Source organism: Daldinia decipiens (genome assembly GCF_022478715.1).
Source record: "Daldinia decipiens strain CBS 113046 unplaced genomic scaffold F4813scaffold_20, whole genome shotgun sequence".
Taxonomy (NCBI): Eukaryota; Fungi; Ascomycota; class Sordariomycetes; order Xylariales; family Hypoxylaceae; genus Daldinia; species Daldinia decipiens.
This window is the reverse complement of record NW_026054563.1, coordinates 95,078-117,955: the sequence shown is the minus strand read 5'-3', so window position 1 is coordinate 117,955 and position 22,878 is coordinate 95,078. Positions and strand designations below refer to the sequence as shown.

Genomic DNA, 22,878 nt, shown 5'->3' with positions numbered 1-22,878 from the left:
GAGGGCAGATCTATGACTGAATTTGCCCGCTCCTGCTTTCTGGTGGCCTAAGCAATTAAGTTTAGGCTGCTGCAGGTACTACCTACGTTAGTACCTAGGTACCTAGCTTAACTTCAATACATGTACGTACAATTCCTAAGGCGCGTTCCCCTCCAAAAATTGTACAACGACGCGTCCCATTGAAAATTAATCATAAGCAACTTCATAAACCGCTTCCACCACGTAAAGGACCAGATAAAGAAATACGCACCTCAAGCATTGCCATTAATTAGCGAAGCCCTCTAGACTGCAGCTACTAGCTAGATAGTATCGGTCTCATAGTATGGGACGACCGCTTTGTAGTCCGGAAAACTCGGGGCTTTGATCTGTCACAATGTCTAAGATAGACAAACTGTCCATCTCGGGCGTTCGATCCTTCAGTCATCTCACTCGAGAGACTATCCAGTTCAATACTCCCCTCACTCTCATCGTGGGATATAATGGCTCAGGTAAAACTACCATAATCGAGTGTCTTAAATATGCTACCACCGGCGAGTTACCTCCCAACAGCAAGGGAGGAGCTTTCATCCACGATCCTAAGCTATGCGGAGAACGAGAGGTTTTGGCGCAGGTCAAGCTCAAGTTCAAGGTTCCTCCTGATACTACTTATGTGGTCACCCGTAGTCTACAGCTCACCGTGAAGAAGACCACGAGGTCCCAGAAGACCCTCGAGGGTACCCTCCTTACCGACCATGGGGGTGAGAAGAACTCAACCTCTTCTAGAGTAATTAACCTCGACACCGCCGTCCCTACCAGTCTAGGTGTCGCCCCAGCTATCCTCGACGCTGTAATATTCTGCCATCAAGACGAATCCTTATGGCCTATGAGTGAACCCTCAGCTCTCAAAAAACGGTTCGATGAGATTTTCGAGGCTATGAAATATACCAAAGCAATTGATAACCTCAAATTGCTAAAAAAGAAGCAGGGGGAAGACCTACAAAAATATAAGATCATGGAAGTCCAAGACAAGGCCAACAAGGAGAAGGCCGATAAGTGTGAAAAACGATCTCAGGAACTATTCCAAGAAATAGAGCGGTTACGGAAGGAATGTGAACAGATGGAGAAGGAGAAGAATGAGGCTGATCAGAACGCTGTCGAGATGCACCGGGAGGCGAACAGCTTTCTCAACATCGTGAACGACTTGAAGAGCAACCAGCGAGAACTTGGCTACCTTCAACAGAAATTAGAGGAGACGAAATCCAGAATGACTGAGATGGACGAGCCCGACGACTGGTTGCAGGATACCTTAGCACAGTACGAAGATCGGGTTACCAGACTTGAACAGGAACATAAAGAGAACATTGAGCAATTCCGGCAGTACCAAAAGGATCACTCGAGGACTGGTGATGAGATAAAGGAGAAGTTAGCAGAACAGGGTATGCACCAATCCGACAAAGCCAAGTACGAACGCCAGCTTGCTTTGCGGGTCGAGCACATCCGCCAGGCAGCCCAATTACATAGTATTCGTGGGTTCGATGGAGATCTAGATGACCACAAAGTTCAGGCATTTCAGGAGCGAATTCAAACTCTTCTAGCAGACAAAAAGCGAGAATTTGAGAGTCTACAGTCAGAAAACGCCGACGAGCTTGAAAAAAAGAGAGCCGCCATTGGCGACTTGGACAATCAGAAGGCTCGCCATACACAAAACCGAGTTTTTGCGAGGCAAGCAATTAGCAAGATAGAGAAACGAATTGTAGCCCTGCAGAAAGACCTTAGCTTGGTGGAGGTTGACGAAGGCAGCAAGGCGTTACTTGACGCATCTTTCAAGGATGTAGAGCAACGGCTCGGACAGGCTACCCAGGAATTGCTGAAGAGCGACTTCGATACGAGATTGAAGCAGGAAGAGAGCAAACTACAACAACTCGAGGCTGAGAATAGCAAACTTAAGCTCGAACTCATGGAATCTACCAAGCTCCTTTCTGACAGAGCGCAATTGGATGTTCGCAAGATGGAGTTGGCTGACAAGAAGCGGAAACTGGAAACTCTTACTAGCACCTGGAACGATAAAATAGCTGGCATAGTCAGCGGCCCGTGGGAGCCTTCAACCATCAGCCGCGAATTTCAGAATGCTTTACAGCTAAAGACACAGGCCTATGACGAGTCAGTCCGAAGGCGCGATGACACTATCCAGCAACTTAAGCAAGTGCAGTATACACTTTCTAGTTCACAGGCGACGGCCAGGAAGCACAATGAAGAAATGGAGCGATGCAAGTTAGCGGTACTTAATGCGCTTAAGGCGGCAGATTCTACGTCCGAACCGAGTGTTGATAAGCTACCTCAAGAGATTGAGCGCCTCGAGGAGGAGATCCTTACCTTGGAGAAGGATCTAGCCCTCTTTGAACACTTCAAGGACTACTACCTGGAATGCCAGAAAGTATTAAATAAACACAATAGGTGTAAACTCTGCGATCGTACCTTTGTCGACGTGAGTGAGAAGTCGCGCTTGGTTAAGAAAATTAAAGAAGCACTCGGGGAAGCTAAGAAAGAGGAGATGCAAACCGAGCTAGCCGAATGCGAAGAATTATTAGGAAATCTTCGGGCTGTTCGTCCTCAGAGTGAAACATACGTTAGACTAATGTCAGAAAAGGGCGATACTGACAGAGAGATACAAGTAGCCAAAGAAAGAGAAGAGGTCTTAGTGCAAAGCGTTGAGGAGATGGACGAGATTGTCCGAGGAAGACTAGAGGAAAAGCAAGACCTCGAGTCAATGAGCAAAACTGTTCACAATATCTCTCAGACACAGAGAGAGATTGAAGAGGCTGAAGCTCAGGTGGAAAGTATTATGTCTCAACAGCAGTCCAGCGGTGCGGTTCGAAGCACCCACGAGATCCATGAACTACAAGACAAATGCGCTGAGCAGATGAAAGGGGTAAAGCACAACTGTTCGCAGCTATCAGGTGACAGGCAGCGTATGCGAGACCTAATAAGCTCTCTTGAACTTGAACGGAGTCGACTAAGCAATAGGATCAGCGATGCTAGTCGGCAGCTTGAGAGGAAGAAGTACTTCCAAGACCAGATTCAAGCTCAGAAAGATGATATGAACAAGCAAAAAGAGGTTATTCAAGAAGCAGATAAAGAAATAGGGCTAATCGAGCCCGAGATTTCCAAGGCCAAGGCTATCCGAGATGATACGCAGCAAAGGGGACGTGCAAAGGAGAAAAAAACTGCTGACGAGCGTGACGGACTTGCGACATCGATGAATAAGCTCAAGTTGGTTAACAACGATATACAAGATTATCTGGATCGCGGCGGTCCAGCGCTCCTCGCTGCTAACGAGCGGCAAATTCAGTCGCTCGATAAAGTCATTAAGCGTATCGAGAAGGACATGAACGACTTGACAGCGCGAACCAACAAAATCAAGGAAGAGGTTAGCAATAGTGAGTTGAGAAAGAAGAATATCATGGATAATCTGAACTACCGTAAAACCCTTCGAGACATCGAAAAATTCAAACGAGACATCGAAGAGCTTGAGTCTCGTAATGCTAACGAGGATTACGAACGACTCGACGCCGAGGCTAAACACTGGGAATCACGGAGCCATATGCTTAACGCAAACATAAGTTCTATAAAAGGAACGATGATGAGCAAGGATGGCGAGTTAGGGCGTCTACTAGACGAGTGGGAAACGGAGTACAAAATGGCAAATGATAAGTATCGCGAGACACATATCAAAGTGGAGACGACCAAGGCGGTGATTGAGGATCTGGGCAAGTATGGCACAGCGCTCAGTAATGCCATTATGCGATACCACGCACTCAAGATGGAGGAAGTGAACCGGATTGCGGGCGAGCTGTGGCAGAGCACATACCAGGGCACCGACATAGACACAATCCTAATCAAGTCGGACAGCGAGGTCACGACGGGCCGCAGTTCGTATAATTACCGAGTTTGCATGGTGAAGCAGGACACCGAGATGGACATGCGAGGAAGATGTTCGGCTGGACAAAAAGTACTAGCAAGTATCATCATCCGCTTAGCATTGGCAGAATCGTTCGGTATCGGCTGCGGACTGATCGCGCTTGATGAGCCTACAACCAATCTCGACCGCGATAATATTCGAAGCTTAGCAGAGAGTTTGCATTCCATCATTAAGGCGCGAAAGGCGCAGGCCAACTTCCAGCTCATCGTCATCACACACGACGAGGAATTCCTCCGACACATGCGCTGCTCAGATTTCTGCGACTATTTTTACCGCGTGAAGCGCGATGACAAGCAGAATAGCGTTATTGAGCGCGAGAGCATTTCTACTGTCCTTTAAGGCAGAAAGTGCTCTTGTTTGATAGCTCAGTACTTGATTGAAAGGTAGCCGTTTATTGTATTCCACTGGATGCTTGCATTGGCGCTTCGGATTTGGGTTGCGCTGCGAAGTTTTGCTGGCGCTATGCGAAAAGACTGAGGTCTGATAATAGACCGCGGAATCATGTACCATACTCTAGAACGAGCATAGAACGAGCATTTCATACGTGTACGGATCTAGGTAGCCAACGTGATAATATCACGATGTACGCACAATCCTGTCCTACCATCACCAATACCCATGCAGTGAACATTCCATGCAATAATCCACGGCGTATAAATGCGGGCCAGGGCTGAACCGGCGTGTTGTCCATTCATACAAAGTATCCTATGTCACGGCAGAAAATGACTATACTGCCGTCCCCGACGATCCATATTCCACCTCCGTCTGGTATCAAGTCACAAGTTCCAAAAATCCCAAGACCAAACGAGGAAAAAAGAAAAAAAAATACAATATACCCCCTTACTTTCTCCCGTGCCAATTCCAACCAAATTCGACCTAGGGATACGGTCCTTATCTTACCTATGCCCAACCATCAACCACCAACGACTGTGGATCGCGACCGGAGTTTTTCCTTATTCTGTCCTCGCTTCTGTAATAAACAACTACAGCCATCTACGGAGATTAGGGAGCCTATCCTAGACGCTCCCCTGAACCCCTTTCGCTTCCCCCTTGCCGTCGGAAGAAGTATCCATAGCCTCGGCCTCGGTCTGTCCTTGTTCGGTAGTCGTCGCGGACGCTGGTTCCTTATCCTCTTTCAATTTTTTCGTTCCCGCCATGCCCTCGGGCTCGTCCTCCGCCTCGCGTTTCGTTTCTCGATCGCTGCCTTCGCTTTCCGATGCCTCGACGTCCATCTTATCGCCCGCCGCGTCCGTCTTCGGTGGGCTCTTGCTACTTCCACGGCCCCCTGCCGCTTTTCGACCAACCGCTGCTTCGACGTCAATGCCTTGCATCTCGACGCCGCCTGGACTGCCGATCGTAGTGCTCCCGATACTCGTGTTGCCGTGCTGCAGGCCCATATCCTCTGGGCCAATTTCCTCGGGCCCGCGCGCGTGCGGCTTCTCGTCGTCTACGCCGGTTACCGAGCCCAGAGGGGCATCGGCGTCTACGGTAGGTGTGGCAGTACCGGTAGTAGAAGTAGGGGTATCTATATTTGGAGGAGACTGGGACTTCCTCTCGGCCTCGGGACTACCAGATGAAGAAGTCGGCGTCGCTGCATTTTGAGGGGACTCGGTACTCGGAGAGGCGGACGCTCGCCGGTGAACCTGGGCGTGCGGATTCCCGCCGTGTACGTGATGGCTAGGCACAAGTTGACTAACAGGGACCACGCCAGCACGTTGTTCCTGCCTTAGTAGCTCGCCTTGAGTCACCCCTATGCCACGGGCACCCATTGAGGGGATACCGTTCACCGACACCGATACCGTCTCGATACTACCGACACCATTGGGGCCATCGATGGTCTCGGTGCTTTCCGTACGTACCTCGCCTTCGAGATCACCGCCTATTGGGCCGATTACTCCGCTATTCTGACTGTTAGGACTTCTAGTTCCTGGTGTTCCTAGCGAGGACTGCGAGGGCCCACCAATTCCATGCTGGTTTGGCTGGAGCCAGGGGATGGGAGTCAAGAGAGCACCGCCTAAAGCTTCGTCACTGCCGGGCGCAGCGAAGGGCGACGGTGAGGCTATGGCATCGGATATTCCATTTGTTAGCAGCGATGCTGTTTTCATGTCGGGTATCGCTGGAGGGAGTGGATAAATGTTAAGACCCGAAGTCACATGGACAACTCTATCGAGGGCATGAAGATATGTTGGTAATGTACGGTAGTGGTTTCTAGGTGCTAGGACAAGCTCCGATAAGCGTTGTAAAGTATGTGGAGGGTACTTGGGGAATGTGGATTTTAAAGTAGAGGTGATCTCGGTAAGCATAGAGATGATCTGTGGTGGTAGCATGCCCGGAGGAAGGGTTGTGGAAGAAGCAGGAACTGATGTAGACGGCGGGTTTACCCGCGGCGCAATGGGTGTATTTTCTTTATTATCTTGAGAAGACGCTGAGCTTGACGGCTCTAAAGGCGACGACGGTAGTGGTGACAGGAAGTTCTCTGTCGGCTCTGAATAGCGTCGAACCAAGGGCGGATGCGGTATCGAAGATGGAATAGCAGTAGTAGCAACCGCGGTGGATGGCAGGTTAGGTATTGGGAATTCATGATGTGTGATCTACTTGCAGAGTTTAACACTTGATCGCCTATAGTTGATATATAATACCGACCTTTTCGATTCGCGCCACTATTCCTGATAATAGAGCTGGCCATATTGAACTGTTCCCAATAGTAAGAGACTCTGGCCGCGAAAGTGAATAGAAAGACACTGGTGTATGCTTACAAGTCAACAGAACCACCGTTCGCGATTGCGCGTAAGACATCCTCCTCGTCAATTTCCATCATATCGGGAGTAGTATTAAAGCGCTACGGTTGTAAGGTAAGTATGGTAGAAGTAAGCAGTACGTAGTAAGTAGATTTTTGCGTTGATGCCGAATCGCGTGTCTAGCTCCTAAAGCTTCGGTATTTTTTTTTGACGTAGTTGCGTTGATGGGCGGATGCGCGTTTGCAAGCTGCGTGGGGCCTCCACGAATCGATTAACTAATTCAATATTAGGTAATTTACGCTAGGTTAGGTATTGTACCTATGTAGGCAGAGGTAGCTACCTACCTTAGTAGGTATGTAGGAGGTAGCCCGTGGCGGTGCAGATCATCCGAGGCTGAGTTCCAACTTTCAACTTTTCCATCCATACTGGAGGTAGGTAACTTCCAATCTGCTGCCGTTAGAGATTTTTCCAAGATTCAGCTTCCTTAGCAGTTTGAGAGTTGCAGGTACCCTTGTGGCTATCCTATGCACTATGCACCTATACAATTACATAAGGCAGACTTGAATAATCCAATCAGATATTCTTCTAACTTACATCGGTGTATGCATTTATTATGTACAAATTACATATTACATACAGATTAAGTTGTGGATAACCAGGATAAGACGTAACCAACACGAGGGAATGCGAAAGGCCGAGTTATGAAGTGTGGAGTTTCGTTTCAGAGTTTATTAGTCAATTAACAGGTACTTATACTACAGTTTCTCCTTGCAACTTGCCCACTTCGATATTTAAGTCAAATTGCACTGCAAGGACATAAGGGTATCAAATAACATTTATATAAAATACCTATTTCAAGCCTTCACAACAATCATAATAGCCTACAACTTACAACTTACACAAAATAATGGAGACATTAGGTAGCTGGATGATCAACATTGGCCATCTAAGGGGCTGAGCCATCTTGGCATTGCGCTGTACCCTGTCTACCTCATATTTCCATGGATTGTTCTGGGAACGGGACTCCGCTAGGCTGAAAGTCCCTGTGCATCTGAGACTACCCAGATAATAGCAGGTTGTAAATAGCTTGCTGCATAAGGGTCCTCACAGGGTATAGTTTGTAGATGGGAACGCAATGTATCACGTTGTAATACGTATAGTACAGTTCCGTATTGCGTGTAAGGCTTATTCAAAGAGGAAACGTCCGGTCAACATGATGGCTTTACAGTATAATGGTTAAAGTGAACAGGAAAGAATATACAAGGTATGATACATATGCGCACTTAAATGCCACAGTTCAGCCAAGCAGTCTTAGTAGTTACACAGACTCGTAAATACGAAGTCGAGGTATTCTCGAGTGACCAGGATTGGACACGGACTAGGTACCAAATAAATTTATTTGTATGTATACCATATACCATGCAATGAACGAAGCACCAACTGATAGAGATACCGTAGGTTAAGCATGAGATACACGTCATCTTCATTATGAGTGATGCACAGCAGAAGATACACTATGTAGATGTCATGTCGAGCACCTGCATTAAGGTACATAGGGCGAACAGATGGTTGAGATCCATTGCATGGCATGTCCTTTCCCGACACCCGACATCAGGAATAGAAATCTCTAAAAGCTAAAAGTAGAGTTCGCTAGCATGGCACTAGGCACGTCGCAAACTTACTAGCAAATGTCACTAACAGAAGTTACCGAAAAAAGTCCACATCCCCACTACTAGCGCATGGCTCGCCCCAGGGAGGTACAATACCTAGGTACTCACCCCCCGTAAAAAAAAGCAGCCCCAGCGCCAAATGTCGAGTCAAATGTCAGCACAGCCCATTTGAAATTCAGATTGAATTACAGCTGTTGATCCGCGTCCCCATCCACCCGTCAGCAAAGAACATCTGACATTCAATCCGGATAACCGTTCAAACTCAATTTCTCATCCCTTTCACTATCAGACGTATCAGGCAAAAGAAACAACAAAACGGTATCGTCGCATTTCCTACAGAGACTGTTCTCTCACTTAGTTTACTCACTTAGTTTACGGATTTCCTGTTCCTCTCTATTTTCCGTCTTAGCCTCCAACTGCGCCTCGCTCTTCAAAGCAGCAAGCGACCGAACTATTCCATAGCTGCACTTGTAAAGCCACGATGCGAAGCAATTAACCTGACTTCTTTTTCTTTTCTTCTTACCGCTCGTTGAGACCTTGTCTTCGACTTCGACTTATCAAGTAAACAGGAGCCAATCCTTTAGAATCAACTGTGACAAGAAGCACCGAATAATCCCCAAGAGATTCCTTTTTGGCGCGCATACTCAAGACACATAGAGCCCGCCAAGCAAACTGGACTGCCAGTCTAGGCCACGGGCAGAACCGAATACAACCCCCTTGCCTTCATTCACCCTCGTCACGGATCAAACTCATCAATCTGTTTCAGGCAGTCCACCACGTCCAAATTTCTGTCGACCATCGACCATCGACCTCGCAAACAGAAATTAAACCTCGCCATCGATCTTTTATCATCCACAATACATCGCGACGTTTTCGTAGATCGGCGTTGATAGCCTCTACTAACGTCAAGATTGTTTTGTCGTCAACTAATTCCTTTGTTCCCTTTTCATTACCTACTCAGTTGCCCAGCCCCGCCGGGCTATTATTCTCATTGCTTGAAGCAGTGGAAGAAGAACTAGAATTAGAGGACCAACAAGTTAACGGTTAAGCGAATTGAAACCATCGGCCGGGTCGTAACAATAGCTTCGCCAATAAGCATCTCGATCATCCCCATCATCTATTCGCGCTCGCTATTTGTCCGACTCCTCGCTTTCGGAGGAGTCCAGTACCAGCAATCTGGCGTTCGGACAAACATCTCCGTCCTTTTTGGCTGGGGATTCAGCGGGTTTCCGGCAAATCCCCTCTAATCAGTCATTTCACTCTCCAGAGCAAGAATACGCCCAGTACTCGCAAGCGCAATATCCACAGCAGTACATTGGTCGCGATACCAAGATGTCCGCGAAGAGTAATCGGGCTAGCAGCCTAGCGAAATCTACCGGCGAGATATTTACCAGGAAATGGCCGCGCCTTTTTTTCCTTGTTGCTACTATACAAGCCGTTATTGTAATCGTCTTTGAGGCGTAAGTTGCTATCGCCGAATACTTGTCCCAGTCTCAAACTAATTGCTTTCCTCTTTCCAGATACGCCTTTGCCCAGTTTCAAACTGGCCTTAAACACCTGAGGACTGTACAAGACTGGGGTTCGCAAGAAAATTTGGAAGATGGCATGGCTCAAATAAGAACCATCCCAACCTTCCTCGGCCTACTAATCCTTGGCTTCCTGTACGATGTAGTGTTAGCTTGGGATGCATTGCGCATGAAGAACACCATTCAAGTCATCGGTCTTTGTGTCGCCAACCTTGCTCTTCTCATCTACAGCGCCCTCCAAATTGACCAGATCCGCGTGGCCATTACTAGACTAAAGCAGTATAATGCTTTCGAAGACCTCGACGTATGGGAAGAAGTCCAAGGTGTTCTCATTGCCATGCCGTGCATTATTTCCCTCGCCAGCATTGTTCTAAGTTTCCTTGCTTGGAAGCTTTACCAGGAATTCGCCTGGGATATCCTGAAGCATATAGGAGCCGACTACAGGATGAAGAAGCGATTCCTGCACTACCAGGTTTGTCACTTGACATATCATATCCGCTCCTATACACGACTAATCATGTTTGGCAGGTCTACATTGCCCTTCTAAAGTTCGATTTCTTCTTCTTTGTCGGTTTCACTATCCAATTCCTAGTCGTGGTCGGAGGCAAGACATCTACCGAATTCGGTCTAACTGCTGCTGCCATCCCTATCACCATCGCCATTCTCCTCTGTGCGGCATTATTTACGCGACGGGAATGGAAGATAGGCATGATAGTCATCATGGTCCTCTATCTCGGCGGTCTTACGTATTTCATCTACAAGCTTGAGCGAATCTTCGATCCTTACGAATCCAAGTATTACCTACCCGTTCGCAAATCTTTGACGACATTTGCAGTACTTACTATCGTCTTAATTATCCTGACCATCATCAACGCTCTGGTCTGCATGTTCAATTTCGGTGCGGGTCTAAAGCAGCACCTCAATGCTCCTCGAGAAGAGATCGACAAGGACCAAGCTAGTTATTCCATGCACGATGTCAAACAGCCGCAGCTACCGACCAGAATGACGATCGACTAGTCACGAGATAGCAAATAGGTGTACAAAGCGATACGATTAAACGACCTTTTAGTTTCGAGCATTTTCTTTATTTTTCAGATATCCCAAGTATTATAGTTTTCTCGTAAAACGAGGAATGATTTTTGCGAATTTCGTTTGTCCTTTTCTGGCGTTTAATCGGGTCGAAATTAGGTCTCGACCCCCGACGGAGTTACGGGACAAACATTCTCAAGTGTGTCGCGTCAGACTTGGTGGAAATCTGGATAGCATTCACCCCGACAAGGAAGAGGTCATTGTTGTACCGATGCGTTATTAGTAGACAGGTACTCGGGTGATCAGGGAATACCCCCATCCCCAGTTCGATCTTTTTCGCTGGGGGGTTCAGGTTGCATGGTTCGCGGGTCTTCCGGTAGGGATGATGACAAACATCAAAGTCAGACTTATAAGCACATAGTCTATGTAGTTACCTAGCAGAAAAGAGGCAGATATTCTGCGGTTTGATTCGTTATATGTCTACTTTTTTGATGGTACCGAAGACTACCTATGGTAACTTTGCCCTTACAGGTGGTTAATAACATTGAACGTGAAGTCCCGAAAACTTATGCAGGGCTGAAGGCCTATGGTAAGGCTGTAAGAATAGTAGAGTTACCTAACCTAGCATCATCCGAAGTTAGGGGTAGATGCCGTATAGCCGGATGAATCATATGAAGAACTAAACCATATCTATAAAAAAAAATACGATATGCCTTTCTCCGGGGTTGTTGGCAACGAGCTAAACGAGGTATCTAGTCTGCTTTGACTTATAGAATGAGACTCCTCTTGCAATGCCAGGAGGCGGAATGCCGGCCGGTAGCTAAATGTTTAAGACTTGCTTGATACCGCTACCCTACGAACACAAAAGGAGGTGAACCAACTACACAGTCTGGATGCGGTTACGGGAAACCGGCACGCGTCTTTCTACACGACGCAACTAAATCCCTATTTAAGATCCTACGCCTACAATAGGTACGCTAAGATTGATCTATTAATATTAATCAGCGTTCGGAAATAGCGAGAAGGGTTGATATAAGTGATAGACAAATCTTTCCTAGTAGACAGTGGTAGATAAGTGATGTATGAAACGTTGTACTAACGTTTAACCTCGCCTATTAACTAGATCTTTTATCTCTAAGTGTAAATAGGAGTATGGTTATTTCAAGGTCAGATTATAAGGGAATCGATCCAAGTAGAGAGCATAGAAAATATGGTTTTTATGCTCTTGGTAAACAAGACGTCTTAGCACGGAATAAGCAAAGTAAAAGAGACAGCAAAACAGGCAGGTCGTTAAACACTTCACTACACCAGAAGGTGATTTTGTATATACTCTTACGGTATATCTGGCATAAGTTCTACTGGAAAACTACCAGCATCTGTTTAGCAAAAGGCACAATATGTTCCAGCTAACAACCTCTTGCGGGATATGATGCAGGCACTTTGGCTACGCAAAGTAATACATACCTAGGTAACTAGTTGAGTAAAAGAAATGGTTCTTTCACTTCAGCTTAGAAAGCCGGCCAAAATTTAAATATAGAAGAAAATAACGAAAATGTGGTCAGGGTTAGGAGTTACCGCGTAACTTTTCAACCTATACTTGGTTGATAATAGTTATAAAATAACTAGTTAACTTCTATAATGAATACCTTAGTCTAGGCACTTATTTAATACGGCTCGAACTGTTACTCTCTTATATTTCTAAGAACATGATAGTTACAGCATCAAAACTCCCTCTTATTGCCCACCCCTTCTAGTCTTATCAAAAGCTTTTATCAGTTCCATCTACTATTGCTTGTATTCTTACTACCTTGCCCCACTGTGAAAAAAGGGGGTTATAATCATCATTCCATGGCCAGTTAATCCTATGGCTCTTCATTTGTATTCCCCTTATTGTCAAGATACTCTTTTTGCTTCGTCCGTTTACACCTGGGCGTATCGTTACAACCTAGCCCTTATCATATATTAGGTGCGTAATCATTCTTCATAGTAAGGTGTAATGATCCTATTACAAATACAGATCTAAATGCTAAAGTAAAGTATTGAGCTTTTCTAGATGAAGCGGAAGAATTTCGTATAAATTGCCCAAGAAAAATTTATGCTAGTTACTTAAAAACGTCCCTCGCATATAAAGGAACATTAGAGACACCTAGTTTCCAAGACATGTAATTTTGATCTTTAACTATATTATATCTCAAATCCTAGCACGTAGGATGGAATAAATATACCCCCGGAGACTTCATTATAATAACGTAAAGCAATGACCCTAAATAGGTACGTTAAGTACGTTCTGGCGTATTGACGCCCGAGTTGAGTTTTGGCACACCGTCCTGCAAGACCCCTATGAGAGCCACATCCCCTGGCCGACCCTATCGCCATACGCCGAATTGAATTAATCAGTCCCATTTCCAGCCAACACGTGAGAAAACAATGCGTGCAACGCCCAACAAATCAATATTTATCCTGTAATATGCTTATAGTATGATTTCCTTTGCGTCTTTAACAACACCCTCACTAGGACAGTATGGGCACTTGTACCGGCTACCTTTAGCTAGCCTGTGCAAGCTTTCCTTTGCTAAAACGTGTCCACAGGGTAGGATAACGGGCGGGTTTGATTCTGTAGTTTGTTCCTTGCTCACAGGGCACACGAAAATGGAGTGGTACATCATGCTCCGGGGAAGCGGCGTCTCAAAGGCCAGCTCGTTAGCCGTTGTCCACTCGGTGCCCTTCGCCTTTGTTTTAGAGTTGTACTTGACTAGTTGAGGCAAAGCTAGAGCTCCAGCCGTAGCTGCGACGTAGAGGGGTGATTCGGCTGATAAACCCAGAAGCGAGCAGAATTCTCGAGTAAACGATGCCGAGACCTCATCAAAGGCTACTGAGATGTCAAATATAGAACTATACGGTGAGTCTGCTAGGTTCTGGGAATACACCATTGCGGCGCTGAGCTGTCGAATCTCACGCAGATGGCGGTGCTGGAAACGACCAAAGTTCTCCCTAGCATATTGTAATGCGCCCTGAACCCCATTCTCTGACGTATTGGGCAGCCCGTTGATTTCAGGACCTTTGAACAGCCATATGAACTGTAGCTTGCAGAGCTCAAACTCTAGGTTGGAGCCCCGCGCCTCAAGTTCTACACAGTTCTCTCTCGCCCAGCTTATAGCAGGTAATAGGTTGTGTGCTTTGAGGGCGGAGAGAATGGAATACATGTCGGCAAAGGAGGATTGGAGGGCTTGAGAATGGAATGCCGTTAGGTCAGAGGGGATATCGGTTTCGGATATGATGGCGTCGGTAGGTGGTAGGTATTCAGGAGACATGACTGGATGAAAGTCGGAGTCAGATGGTTGAGATTCGGGCTGCTGAATCTGCGTAGGCTCGGGCTGCTGCCGAGAATTAGGTTGTTGATGCGCTTCGTTGATAAATGTCGAGGCCACGCCAAACTGGCCCTCTCGTAGTAGATGCATGACGATAGCGCGGTTTATAAGAGTCGAGTGCGACTCCATGGGGTCGTGCTCGGTAGGTAGAGTGCCCTGGGCTTTAGGGAAAGCATTCTTTAGGGACTTGTTGAATTCATTCTGGGCCTTGTAGACATGTCTTAAATTGCTATTTAAGACGTCTAGTTGCTCCTTTATGGGATTTTGTAGCTTAGCGAGGGTTAGATTAGTAGTATGAGGATTATTTGCTATGGCATTCGAGTCAGTATTGTGTCGTGAGGGGAAATGGTGTTAATTCGAGGATATCCTATTTACCTGATGCTACCCTTTCCCGCGCAGCGGTGAGAAGGTCTATGACCTTGTCGACATCTTGTACCGCATCGGATAACTTAGCTGAGCCGGTCAGCTTGTCGAGGTCCTTCTGTAATTGTAAAAAGGCCATTTTGAAATTGAGTACGAGACTCTCGAGAATGACTGGTAAACCTGTACTTGTGTCCTCGTGATGAAGGTTTCAACTTTGCGCAAAGAAGGGCTTCCAATCCGACGTGACTTCGCCTCGGAGAAGGACTGGATCTAGATAGTTCTCATTCTGGTAAAATGTGCTAGACTAATTGGCGAGAGATTTAAACGGTTGAAGCGCCGAGTTTATAACATATAAAGAAAATTTCCAGGTTAAGGCCCAGGGGGGGTTTGTCGGAATAACGTAGAAGTTGCGGGCTAAGAGTTGTACGGTCAAACTCAAAGTCAGATGATGGCGACCTGCATTGATTTGCGCCAGTTTCGATACCGATTAAGCGGTTAGGTTAGTTACCTAGGGACATATAATACCTGCCATCGCGGTAGCCCCGGATATTAATTTCTTCATATGAACAGTCGGGCCTGCCCAGAATCGCATGATTTAGCCGGTACTCGGACTGTCTGTGGACTGTCTCTTTTACAGATGTGGGGATGTTACTTACTTAGACAGGTAGCAATGACGCATATATCCCCACTTAGTTGCATTCCCCTGCGCTATGTTTGTTAGTTGGCTCCAATACCGACGGCCCAGACAGCCTTCAACAGCCTTCAGGGGAGCTCCCTTTTTTACTTTACCGTGGTACATATACAAAGTACGGACCAACGAAGCGGTAACTCTTGATTAGGTAGGGGTAGCTATGTACCTACCTACCTATGTATGTAACCCGTTAACTCAACTAATTCACCTTTTGGATTTCAAAGTAACATCCGACACCACCTACGTTACCACCTTCGTCACATGCCAGCTTTCAATACGGAATACTGCCTACCAAATTCCATTGTGTTACTGCGTCATCTTTGTTAACTTACCCGGTCGCTATGTATTCGTTATCGAATTCCAGCGCATGATGAACTCTAGACCAGTACGAGACAGAGGGCTAGGAGTGCAACCATGTCGTTGCGACCGCTTGTATCCTCGACTGAGCATAGGGGACAACGCGATGACGAATCGGCAGCTATGAGGACTTCGGCGCAAAGGAATATGGCTTCGAGTCAGCTGGACCGGGCGACGACAGTTTCCCCCGACTCGAGACAAATTACACCTACGCATCCTTCGCGCCGCCGTGTCATCATTCCAGACCCCGTAGCTTTCAGGTATCTTGAAGGGGACCCGTGTGTTACTGTTGCTGAGCAAAGTCGAGAAATCCGAGGGTACGAATTATACCTAGTTGAACAATGGGCTTGTTCCCGCCAGTCGCCCACTGTCGTTATCGTTACATATACTGGGGACAACAAACACGTCGTTGTTGTGGGCGTATTAAGCGTTCCGGCCGACGAGAAAGCCTGGTCGCCAAAATTGCGTCTCTATTTCAAAGCTATCCAACAGTACCATGCACGACCGAAAGAAACGGATTATGGCGAGTTGATGGTAACAAACCTGAGTAGCTTTCCTTCTGCTTTAACCGTTATACTAGTTCCCGATGGCGACATAAAAAAACATCGAAGGGAGTTTATCGTCATTGAAGATCTCAAGAGGCTCGGATGTTCTGGTCGATCTGGTATGACCCTGTCCGAGCCCACTGGAGCCGCCAAAGCCAAGTTCTACCAGCTATATAAGACAACCGAGAAGATGCCGTTTTCAGACGTCGTCATTGAATTGGTTAAGATTTGCCAAGTGGCTCTCTTATTGTTTGGAAAATTGGAACAGGTTTATATTGATGGACTGCTCTGCGATGTAACCGAGACTGCCATTGGGGATTGGTGGACGGAGTTTGGAGCTGAATACTACAACATAGAACCGGCGGATGGGATTTTAGGCCCGACGACTGTTGCTGCGTTGCTTGGTTTATTAATGGGCGCGCGAAATAGGTTGAGCTACTTTGGAGCACCTGTCCCAAAAGATGTATTCGACATCGACGCCACCGAGAAAGGCATTTCTCACTTCCAAAAATACCAGAAGCTGGAGAGAACACGCCGATTGGATCGGCAAACTATGCACAAGCTTCATACCGTAACTGCAAAAGCAGCCGCAGGCGAAGGTTGGGGCGTACAAAAAGCAGTTAAATCAACAATGACCGAAATAGGTGGAAAGCGAGGCGAGATTGTCCTTGGGATGGTCAGTGGGCGCGACAAAGGTGGGATCGGAGATATTGAGACTCTAGATCTTGATAGGTTCATCCACTTAGCCTCTGGAGAGCGAGCGAAGTGGCTATGGTTCGGCAAGCCTAAGCGTTCTACGGCTGACAATCACGAAAAGCCTATTCCCGATATGAGTAATATCCTATTCGGAAAGGAGGAGTCTTCTAGTCAAGCAAGAAGGACGCATTCGACACCTTTGGAAGAAGAGACGGAAACTCGCCGGAGAGAAGACACTCCTATTTATTCGACTCCAGCTCCCGGGTCCGCGGTTAGCATAGCGGATAGCCCCGGGGACAAGGATGCTATCCGGCGTGGATTCAAGAGCGTCGCTCGAGATGCTCGTTCAGGTCTTGGACGTATAAAGGATGCTGTTTATAGTGGAGGTGGTCTACGTGGTCACAATAGTCGGCTGTCGAAAGACGAATTTTCGGAAACCACGATTACCGGGCCGCGATCGTCTATGCTCTCCGATTCTTCGACGGGGATTACGATAAGTCCAAGTTCTGGTTCGGGCCCAGGACAGATTGGTAGAGCATTTACTTGGAAGACTAAGCCGGAAGAGTACCTGAGCGCCATGAGGAGAGACAGGGAAATTGAATCCGCCCCGGCCTCGGTAGCCCTACTGGGGACAGAGGAATCGCCTGTTAAAGAAGTACGGCTAACGCCTAAAGCAAATGGCCACGTGCAAAGATCGATGAACGAGGACTTCAAACGTGGTTCACAAGCCATAGAGGTGCGAAATGAAGTAGCAGCGGGGGTCGAATCCTCAGTGGCAAACTCGGTTGTTGCCGAAAGTGATCTTCAAGGACCGTTCGTCGAGACGGAGCAGCAGTTTAGTACCATCCTACCTAGTCTATATAGGCGTCACAGTATCGGGGGTTCACGGCTTCCGGAACGATACTCCTTGAACGAGGCTAGATGGGCGCGGAGACTTTCCTTCGGAGACGCTGAAGAAGCCGTCCTCCGGTGGGAAGAGGTAATCAGCCTCGATCAGAACGCGAATTCGGATAGTATAGAAGTGCCGGAGAAGCATGCGTATCTGACGGAGCTTGCCAGGAGTCTGTACGTGAATGTTTTCGACGTTAAGCAGAGCATTGAGCCGTGGGCCGATTCCAAGGTTAAATCAGTCGTGGAGTTGGATGATTACTACGCACGCCAACAAGAGGAATTGCAGGCGCTCTACGATCAGCTCACTGATGCATACAGACGGACCAAAGAGGATTCGCAGGAGACAATCGCAGCTCAAAGGGCGCGTATCACGGAAGCACTTGGAGACGTTGGAGTACAGGCGGCCAAGCTAGAGTACGAGATTAACGCTCTTGTTTCCCGCGTCCAAGATGTCGAGGAGGGCGTTGCGCAGTTCGAGATACAAGTGGACGACGTAGAACGGAGGGCAGACGAGCTGAAGAAACAACTCGAAACAGAAAGCTGGCTGCACTGGGCGATGCGAACGCTGACGGGAATCGGTACGGGCCCGAACATTACGAGACCACGGCAAGAACCTCAACATCAGGAATGATTATTCATTGATTATATTCTAATTCGAAACATGATACTTGTACTGGTTTGAAGATATCGATATCCTTTAATTACACTACGGGTCTGGTGGGAAAAAAGGAGAGAGCATATAGCATTTGGAGTTAGCAAGTCATTATTCGTTTATGTAGTTATTAAATTACTTGTATATCTAGGTACCAGATACCCGGGCTGGCGTAATAGATTTCATTACTACGGATTACATATTATACCTATTTCTTAGTTAGTATGATCCTGACATGCTTGTGCTTGAATTTCTTTTACGACTATTATTAGTGACATCAATACTTGCTCTGGCAGTCTGGGTGGTGGAGTAAAATACGTGGTACGTATAGAGGATAGGAGACCAGATGGCTCCAGCTGGACGATTTCCTGACGTAATTGAGTTAGGCACTATGGCCTTCATAGGTGGTACATACCTAAAGATGGTCCGAGCCGGAAATATCCGACTTACCTGACTTGATGTGGAACAAGTTGTGGAGTAGAGAAGGGCCTAGACAGGGCGGACAAGCGTAGATTGTTATTATCGGTCATTATCGAATCAGTATCACCACGTGATTTAGGCTTTTACCAACGATGTACTACATAAGTCGACCGGACTTAAGTCGTTCGGGGGTCGGGTCATGCAATGTAATAACCTTACCTTAATAACCCGATTGCATTAGGAACGAGAAAAAGTTACTTCTTCATTCCTATCTTTCTCAACGTTTACTCTTGTACACAACTTTCTTGCAACAACTTTCTTACAACAACCGCACACACATACATCCACATACATCCACATACATACACACACGCTCGCGTCTCTACACCCTCACACTTACACACCCACTGCCATTCTTAAAGTTACCTTCTTACCCCTGTATGCTCAATTAGTCCACCGATATCTTCGCCCCCCCTTATCGATATGAGCGCATCCTCTAGAACCGCTGCCCGCAAGGCGGTTTTAATAAACCCCTTTGCAGGGAGGACTGCTGCTCGACCGGGCCTTGCCCTTCCATCAGCCTACCTTGGGCGACAGAGCTGGCAATTTCCTTCAGATTTCGCTGTGCGAGCCCTTCTGATTCCTATTCGAAGCATATCGACCGAGCGGCATTCGGTTGGGCTCTCCGATGTACCACCCCCTGGTTTCAACGCAGAGCAGGCCAAGAAGCCTCTCCCGAAGACAGACACGCCTGCCTCGAGCAAGAAGGCGTCTGAGGCTAAAGCAAAAGCAACTGAGGACACAGCCGCTGCAAAGGCAACACAATCTTCCACCGGCGAGCTCTCTGCTGATCCCAAGTCCTTGACCGGGTTGGCCGCGAAGAAGGAAGCAGAAGTTGAGAAGCAGGAGGGGAAGCAGGGGAAGAAGTTGACTCTCGGACAGAAGATCAAGCATGAAATCCAACACTACTGGGACGGCACAAAGCTTCTGGCGACGGAAGTCAGGATCAGCAGCAAACTAGCATTGAAGATGGCTGCCGGTTACGAATTGACCCGACGAGAGAACCGACAACTGCAACGCACAGTTCAGGATCTTGGACGCTTAGTTCCATTTTCAGTCTTCGTCATCGTTCCCTTTGCCGAAGCGCTCCTACCTATCGCCCTAAAATTGTTCCCCAATATGCTGCCTAGTACATACGAAGCCCAGCAGTCCAAGGACAAAAAGGCGGCGACGTTACGTGCGACTCGTAAGGAGGTCAGCGTTTTCCTCCGGGAGACCATGAAGGAGACAGGGCTTCCTCTGTCGCCTTCGACGACGCAGAAGGAGGAGTTCGCCACGTTCTTCCGAAAATTACGGGCCACCGGGGAGAAGCCGAGCACAGACGACGTCATTAAGGTTTGCAAGGCCTTTAGGGACGACCTGACTCTTGACAATTTGTCAAGGCCGCAGCTCGTATCTATGTGCCGGTACTTAAATTTGAATACGTTCGGCACGGACATCATGCTCAGGTACCAAATTCGTCACAGAATGAGGCAAATCAAGAGGGACGACAAGGCGATCAGCTACGAAGGCGTTGACAGTCTTAACGTCGCAGAGCTGCAGACTGCATGTGCCAGCCGAGGCATCAAGACGCATACAGTATCGCCCGCTCGACTACGAGAGGAGCTTCAATCTTGGTTGGACCTACGGTTAAAGCACGGAGTTCCTTCGACGCTGCTCGTGCTGAGCAATGCTTACATGTACGGCGAGAAGACAGAGGCTGGCTTCCACGGCCAGATCGAGGCCCTAACTGGTGTGCTATCATCTATCCCCGAGGAACTCTACCACGAGATCGAACTTGAGGTACACAATGCCGAGGGTGCGGCAACCAACAAGCAACGACTCGAGGTTCTGAAGGAACAACAGGACCTGATCGAGGAAGAGAACGAGCAGAACCAGGAGAACCAGGAGACGGGTCTCGCTACGCCCAAGGACGTAGAAGACATTGACGATAAAGACGATCGCGCTCAGGTAGCAGCGGCAGAGCAGGGCCTCAACAAAGAGGTGGTGGGCGAAGCAGTCGATGCCGAGGCCGACCTGGTTCAGGCCAAGGACGCGCAGCAAGGGCAGCAGAAGGTTATAGACGAGAAGGTGGAGAAATAGAGAGATGGGATGCATCATATAGGCCGCAGCGGCGATTATCGAATAACCAGTGCATGGACGAACGGAACAAATCTTTGGCATCGCTTTTCTTTTGTTTTAACTTACAAAGTGTATTATGGCGACAAGGCTTGCCGGTGTATCACAAGCGATCAAATCCAAGGGGTGGAGCTTCAGAAGGGAGACTAGGAGTAGCGGCTTTACATACCTAAGGCACCTAGGTGCCCAACCTACGATACTAGGGAGAAAGGGAGAGGGGGGGGTTTAGGTTCTATCATAGAAGAGACATCTTGTCATCATGGAATTGAGACGGCGAAAATAGAATACTTTGATTTTTTTTTTGAACGATTTTGGAAATGGAGTTTTGGAGTTTTCTCATTTGTTCTCGGTGAAGCTGATGATAGGCTTTTATAGTATATTCGTTCGGTGATGATTAATTAATTTGGGGGTGAGAGGATGGGTACACATGAGCATCCTCGACTTTAGAATTGGTGTTGTTGGCGCCATGCAGTTTGATGATGTGCACGCTTTTTATTTGCGGACTGAGCTGACTGGACTGGGCTGTCTGGCTGACTACCTACCATAGGTATGTACATACGTAGTACCTAGGTAGGTAGGTAGGCATGTTGCATCAGCATGTGTCTCGGGCTAATTGATTTACATATGGCAGCTTATGATCAACGATATTAGCTGAGCCTCATATGTGTACTAGGTATACTAAAGTACTATACCAAATACTTTATGGTGCGATCTATTTAGTTTAGTTAGAGGTTTATTTATATCTTGCATGGCCTGTAAAAGGTAAGTAGGTACTAATGTATGTGCCGGGGGGGAAGGGGGATGGTAACAGGAGAGCCCTGATGACGCTACGACGAAGGGAGAAGGACGGGGGGATGCTACGTAGGACAATAAATAACCTTCTATACGTAGGTACCTACCTACTTACCTAGGTATGCATTATAGATGATGTGCCATGTATAGACGGACATGAAACACGGGCTGGCCCTAGCAGCTGAAGGCTTGAAGAGGGAAGTGGCGCAGCCCCGATCAGGTAAGTCGTTAAGAAGGTGCAGCAGACGATCTATCATTCCCAAAGAAGAGAAGACTTCAAAAACCTTAAAACTCGTGGGTGGGGACTATATTATTCCCTGTATTCCCTGTATTCCCTGTATTCTTTATAAGCTTGAATACTTAAATTTACCTAAGATACAACATATATATTTCCCGACTGCCTTTTGCGGAAACAGGCATGGCATAATTGTCGCAGCCTTGCAGCTTGTTCCATCCTATCTATCGCCTTTTAAAACAGGAAGGGCGAGATGCAGGAGGCGAGTTGGGTATAGTAAGTAGCCTATCGTATTATACCGATGTCGTAAGGGGCCAAGCAAGATTCGGAGATATGGACGGGGGAGGGGGGAGGGGGGTTGGGGGTTTACGGTTTGCTGTGAGGCTCAAGACTTTTAGTAGACGATCTTATAATTGTGCAGGGGAACAGGAGGCTTGGCTACGAAACTAGTATGCGATACGGAGAGGATGGAGATGAAGACGAAGACGAAGATGAAGATGAAGATGAAGATGAAGATGAAGATGAAGATGAAGATGGAATCTCTCGGTGGACACTGCAAGTCAGATTCATCTCAGGTGAGTTTACTCGCGAGGCCAGCTTAGATCAGCTAACCAGCCCATCTATCTCCATTTAGCTATCCGCGTGTGCTATGTAGATTGCACATTGCACCTTTTAATATAAGTAAAGGTGGTTCAACGGAGCCGTTCGTCTTGGCAGATGCTCGTTTCGGTTTCATGACGGGGTGAGCCCGAATCCTTCTGCCCGATCC

General features: G+C 47.4%; 7 protein-coding genes across 7 annotated transcripts; 5 read left to right on the top strand and 2 right to left on the bottom strand.

Moving 5' to 3' along the window:
* Positions 1–194: 194 nt before the first annotated feature.
* Positions 195–4,635, top strand: F4813DRAFT_112979 (putative RAD50 protein). The gene has a single exon (XM_049238528.1). It carries the CDS (start codon positions 374–376, stop codon positions 4,295–4,297), a length of 3,924 nt encoding a protein of 1,307 aa, XP_049098812.1. The 5' UTR covers positions 195–373; the 3' UTR covers positions 4,298–4,635.
* Positions 4,636–4,974: 339 nt separating this feature from the next.
* Positions 4,975–6,776, bottom strand: F4813DRAFT_390186 (uncharacterized protein; the record flags this gene model as incomplete). The annotated part of the gene is made up of 3 exons (XM_049246971.1): positions 4,975–6,549; positions 6,602–6,650; positions 6,715–6,776. 3 exons carry the CDS (start codon positions 6,774–6,776, stop codon positions 4,975–4,977), a joined length of 1,686 nt encoding a protein of 561 aa, XP_049098811.1.
* A 2,922-nt stretch (positions 6,777–9,698) lies between these two features.
* On the top strand, positions 9,699–11,318 carry F4813DRAFT_397117 (uncharacterized protein; the record flags this gene model as incomplete). Its single annotated transcript, XM_049247909.1, has 3 exons — positions 9,699–9,826; positions 9,887–10,364; positions 10,421–11,318. The coding sequence occupies 3 exons, from the start codon at positions 9,699–9,701 to the stop codon at positions 10,907–10,909; spliced, it is 1,095 nt and encodes a 364-aa protein (XP_049098810.1). The 3' UTR covers positions 10,910–11,318.
* Positions 11,319–12,858: 1,540 nt separating this feature from the next.
* F4813DRAFT_362033 (CTLH/CRA C-terminal to lish motif domain-containing protein) lies at positions 12,859–15,252 on the bottom strand. Its single transcript, XM_049243588.1, has 2 exons — positions 14,665–15,252; positions 12,859–14,597 (listed from the first exon to the last, which is right to left on the bottom strand). Exons 1-2 carry the CDS (start codon positions 14,789–14,791, stop codon positions 13,393–13,395), a joined length of 1,332 nt encoding a protein of 443 aa, XP_049098809.1. The 5' UTR covers positions 14,792–15,252; the 3' UTR covers positions 12,859–13,392.
* Positions 15,253–15,408: 156 nt separating this feature from the next.
* F4813DRAFT_362032 (uncharacterized protein) lies at positions 15,409–18,739 on the top strand. The gene has a single exon (XM_049243587.1). It carries the CDS (start codon positions 15,758–15,760, stop codon positions 18,461–18,463), a length of 2,706 nt encoding a protein of 901 aa, XP_049098808.1. The 5' UTR covers positions 15,409–15,757; the 3' UTR covers positions 18,464–18,739.
* Positions 18,740–19,105: 366 nt separating this feature from the next.
* F4813DRAFT_112863 (LETM1-domain-containing protein) lies at positions 19,106–21,403 on the top strand. Its single transcript, XM_049238526.1, has one exon. It carries the CDS (start codon positions 19,388–19,390, stop codon positions 21,044–21,046), a length of 1,659 nt encoding a protein of 552 aa, XP_049098807.1. The 5' UTR covers positions 19,106–19,387; the 3' UTR covers positions 21,047–21,403.
* A 1,157-nt stretch (positions 21,404–22,560) lies between these two features.
* F4813DRAFT_390181 (uncharacterized protein) lies at positions 22,561–22,855 on the top strand (the record flags this gene model as incomplete). Its single annotated transcript, XM_049246970.1, has 2 exons — positions 22,561–22,684; positions 22,797–22,855. 2 exons carry the CDS (start codon positions 22,561–22,563, stop codon positions 22,853–22,855), a joined length of 183 nt encoding a protein of 60 aa, XP_049098806.1.
* Positions 22,856–22,878: the final 23 nt, after the last annotated feature.

Bases quoted from the DNA above. Each gene is read 5' to 3' on its own strand.
- F4813DRAFT_362033 (XM_049243588.1), bottom strand. From the start codon at position 14,791: ATGGCCTTTTTACAATTACAGAAGGACCTCGACAAGCTGACCGGCTCA. The intron at 14,598-14,664 runs GTAAATAGGATA...CGAATGCCATAG, and splicing joins GCGGGAAAGGGTAGCATCAG to CAAATAATCCTCATACTACT.
- F4813DRAFT_112863 (XM_049238526.1), top strand. From the start codon at position 19,388: ATGAGCGCATCCTCTAGAACCGCTGCCCGCAAGGCGGTTTTAATAAAC.
- F4813DRAFT_362032 (XM_049243587.1), top strand. From the start codon at position 15,758: ATGTCGTTGCGACCGCTTGTATCCTCGACTGAGCATAGGGGACAACGC.
- F4813DRAFT_112979 (XM_049238528.1), top strand. From the start codon at position 374: ATGTCTAAGATAGACAAACTGTCCATCTCGGGCGTTCGATCCTTCAGT.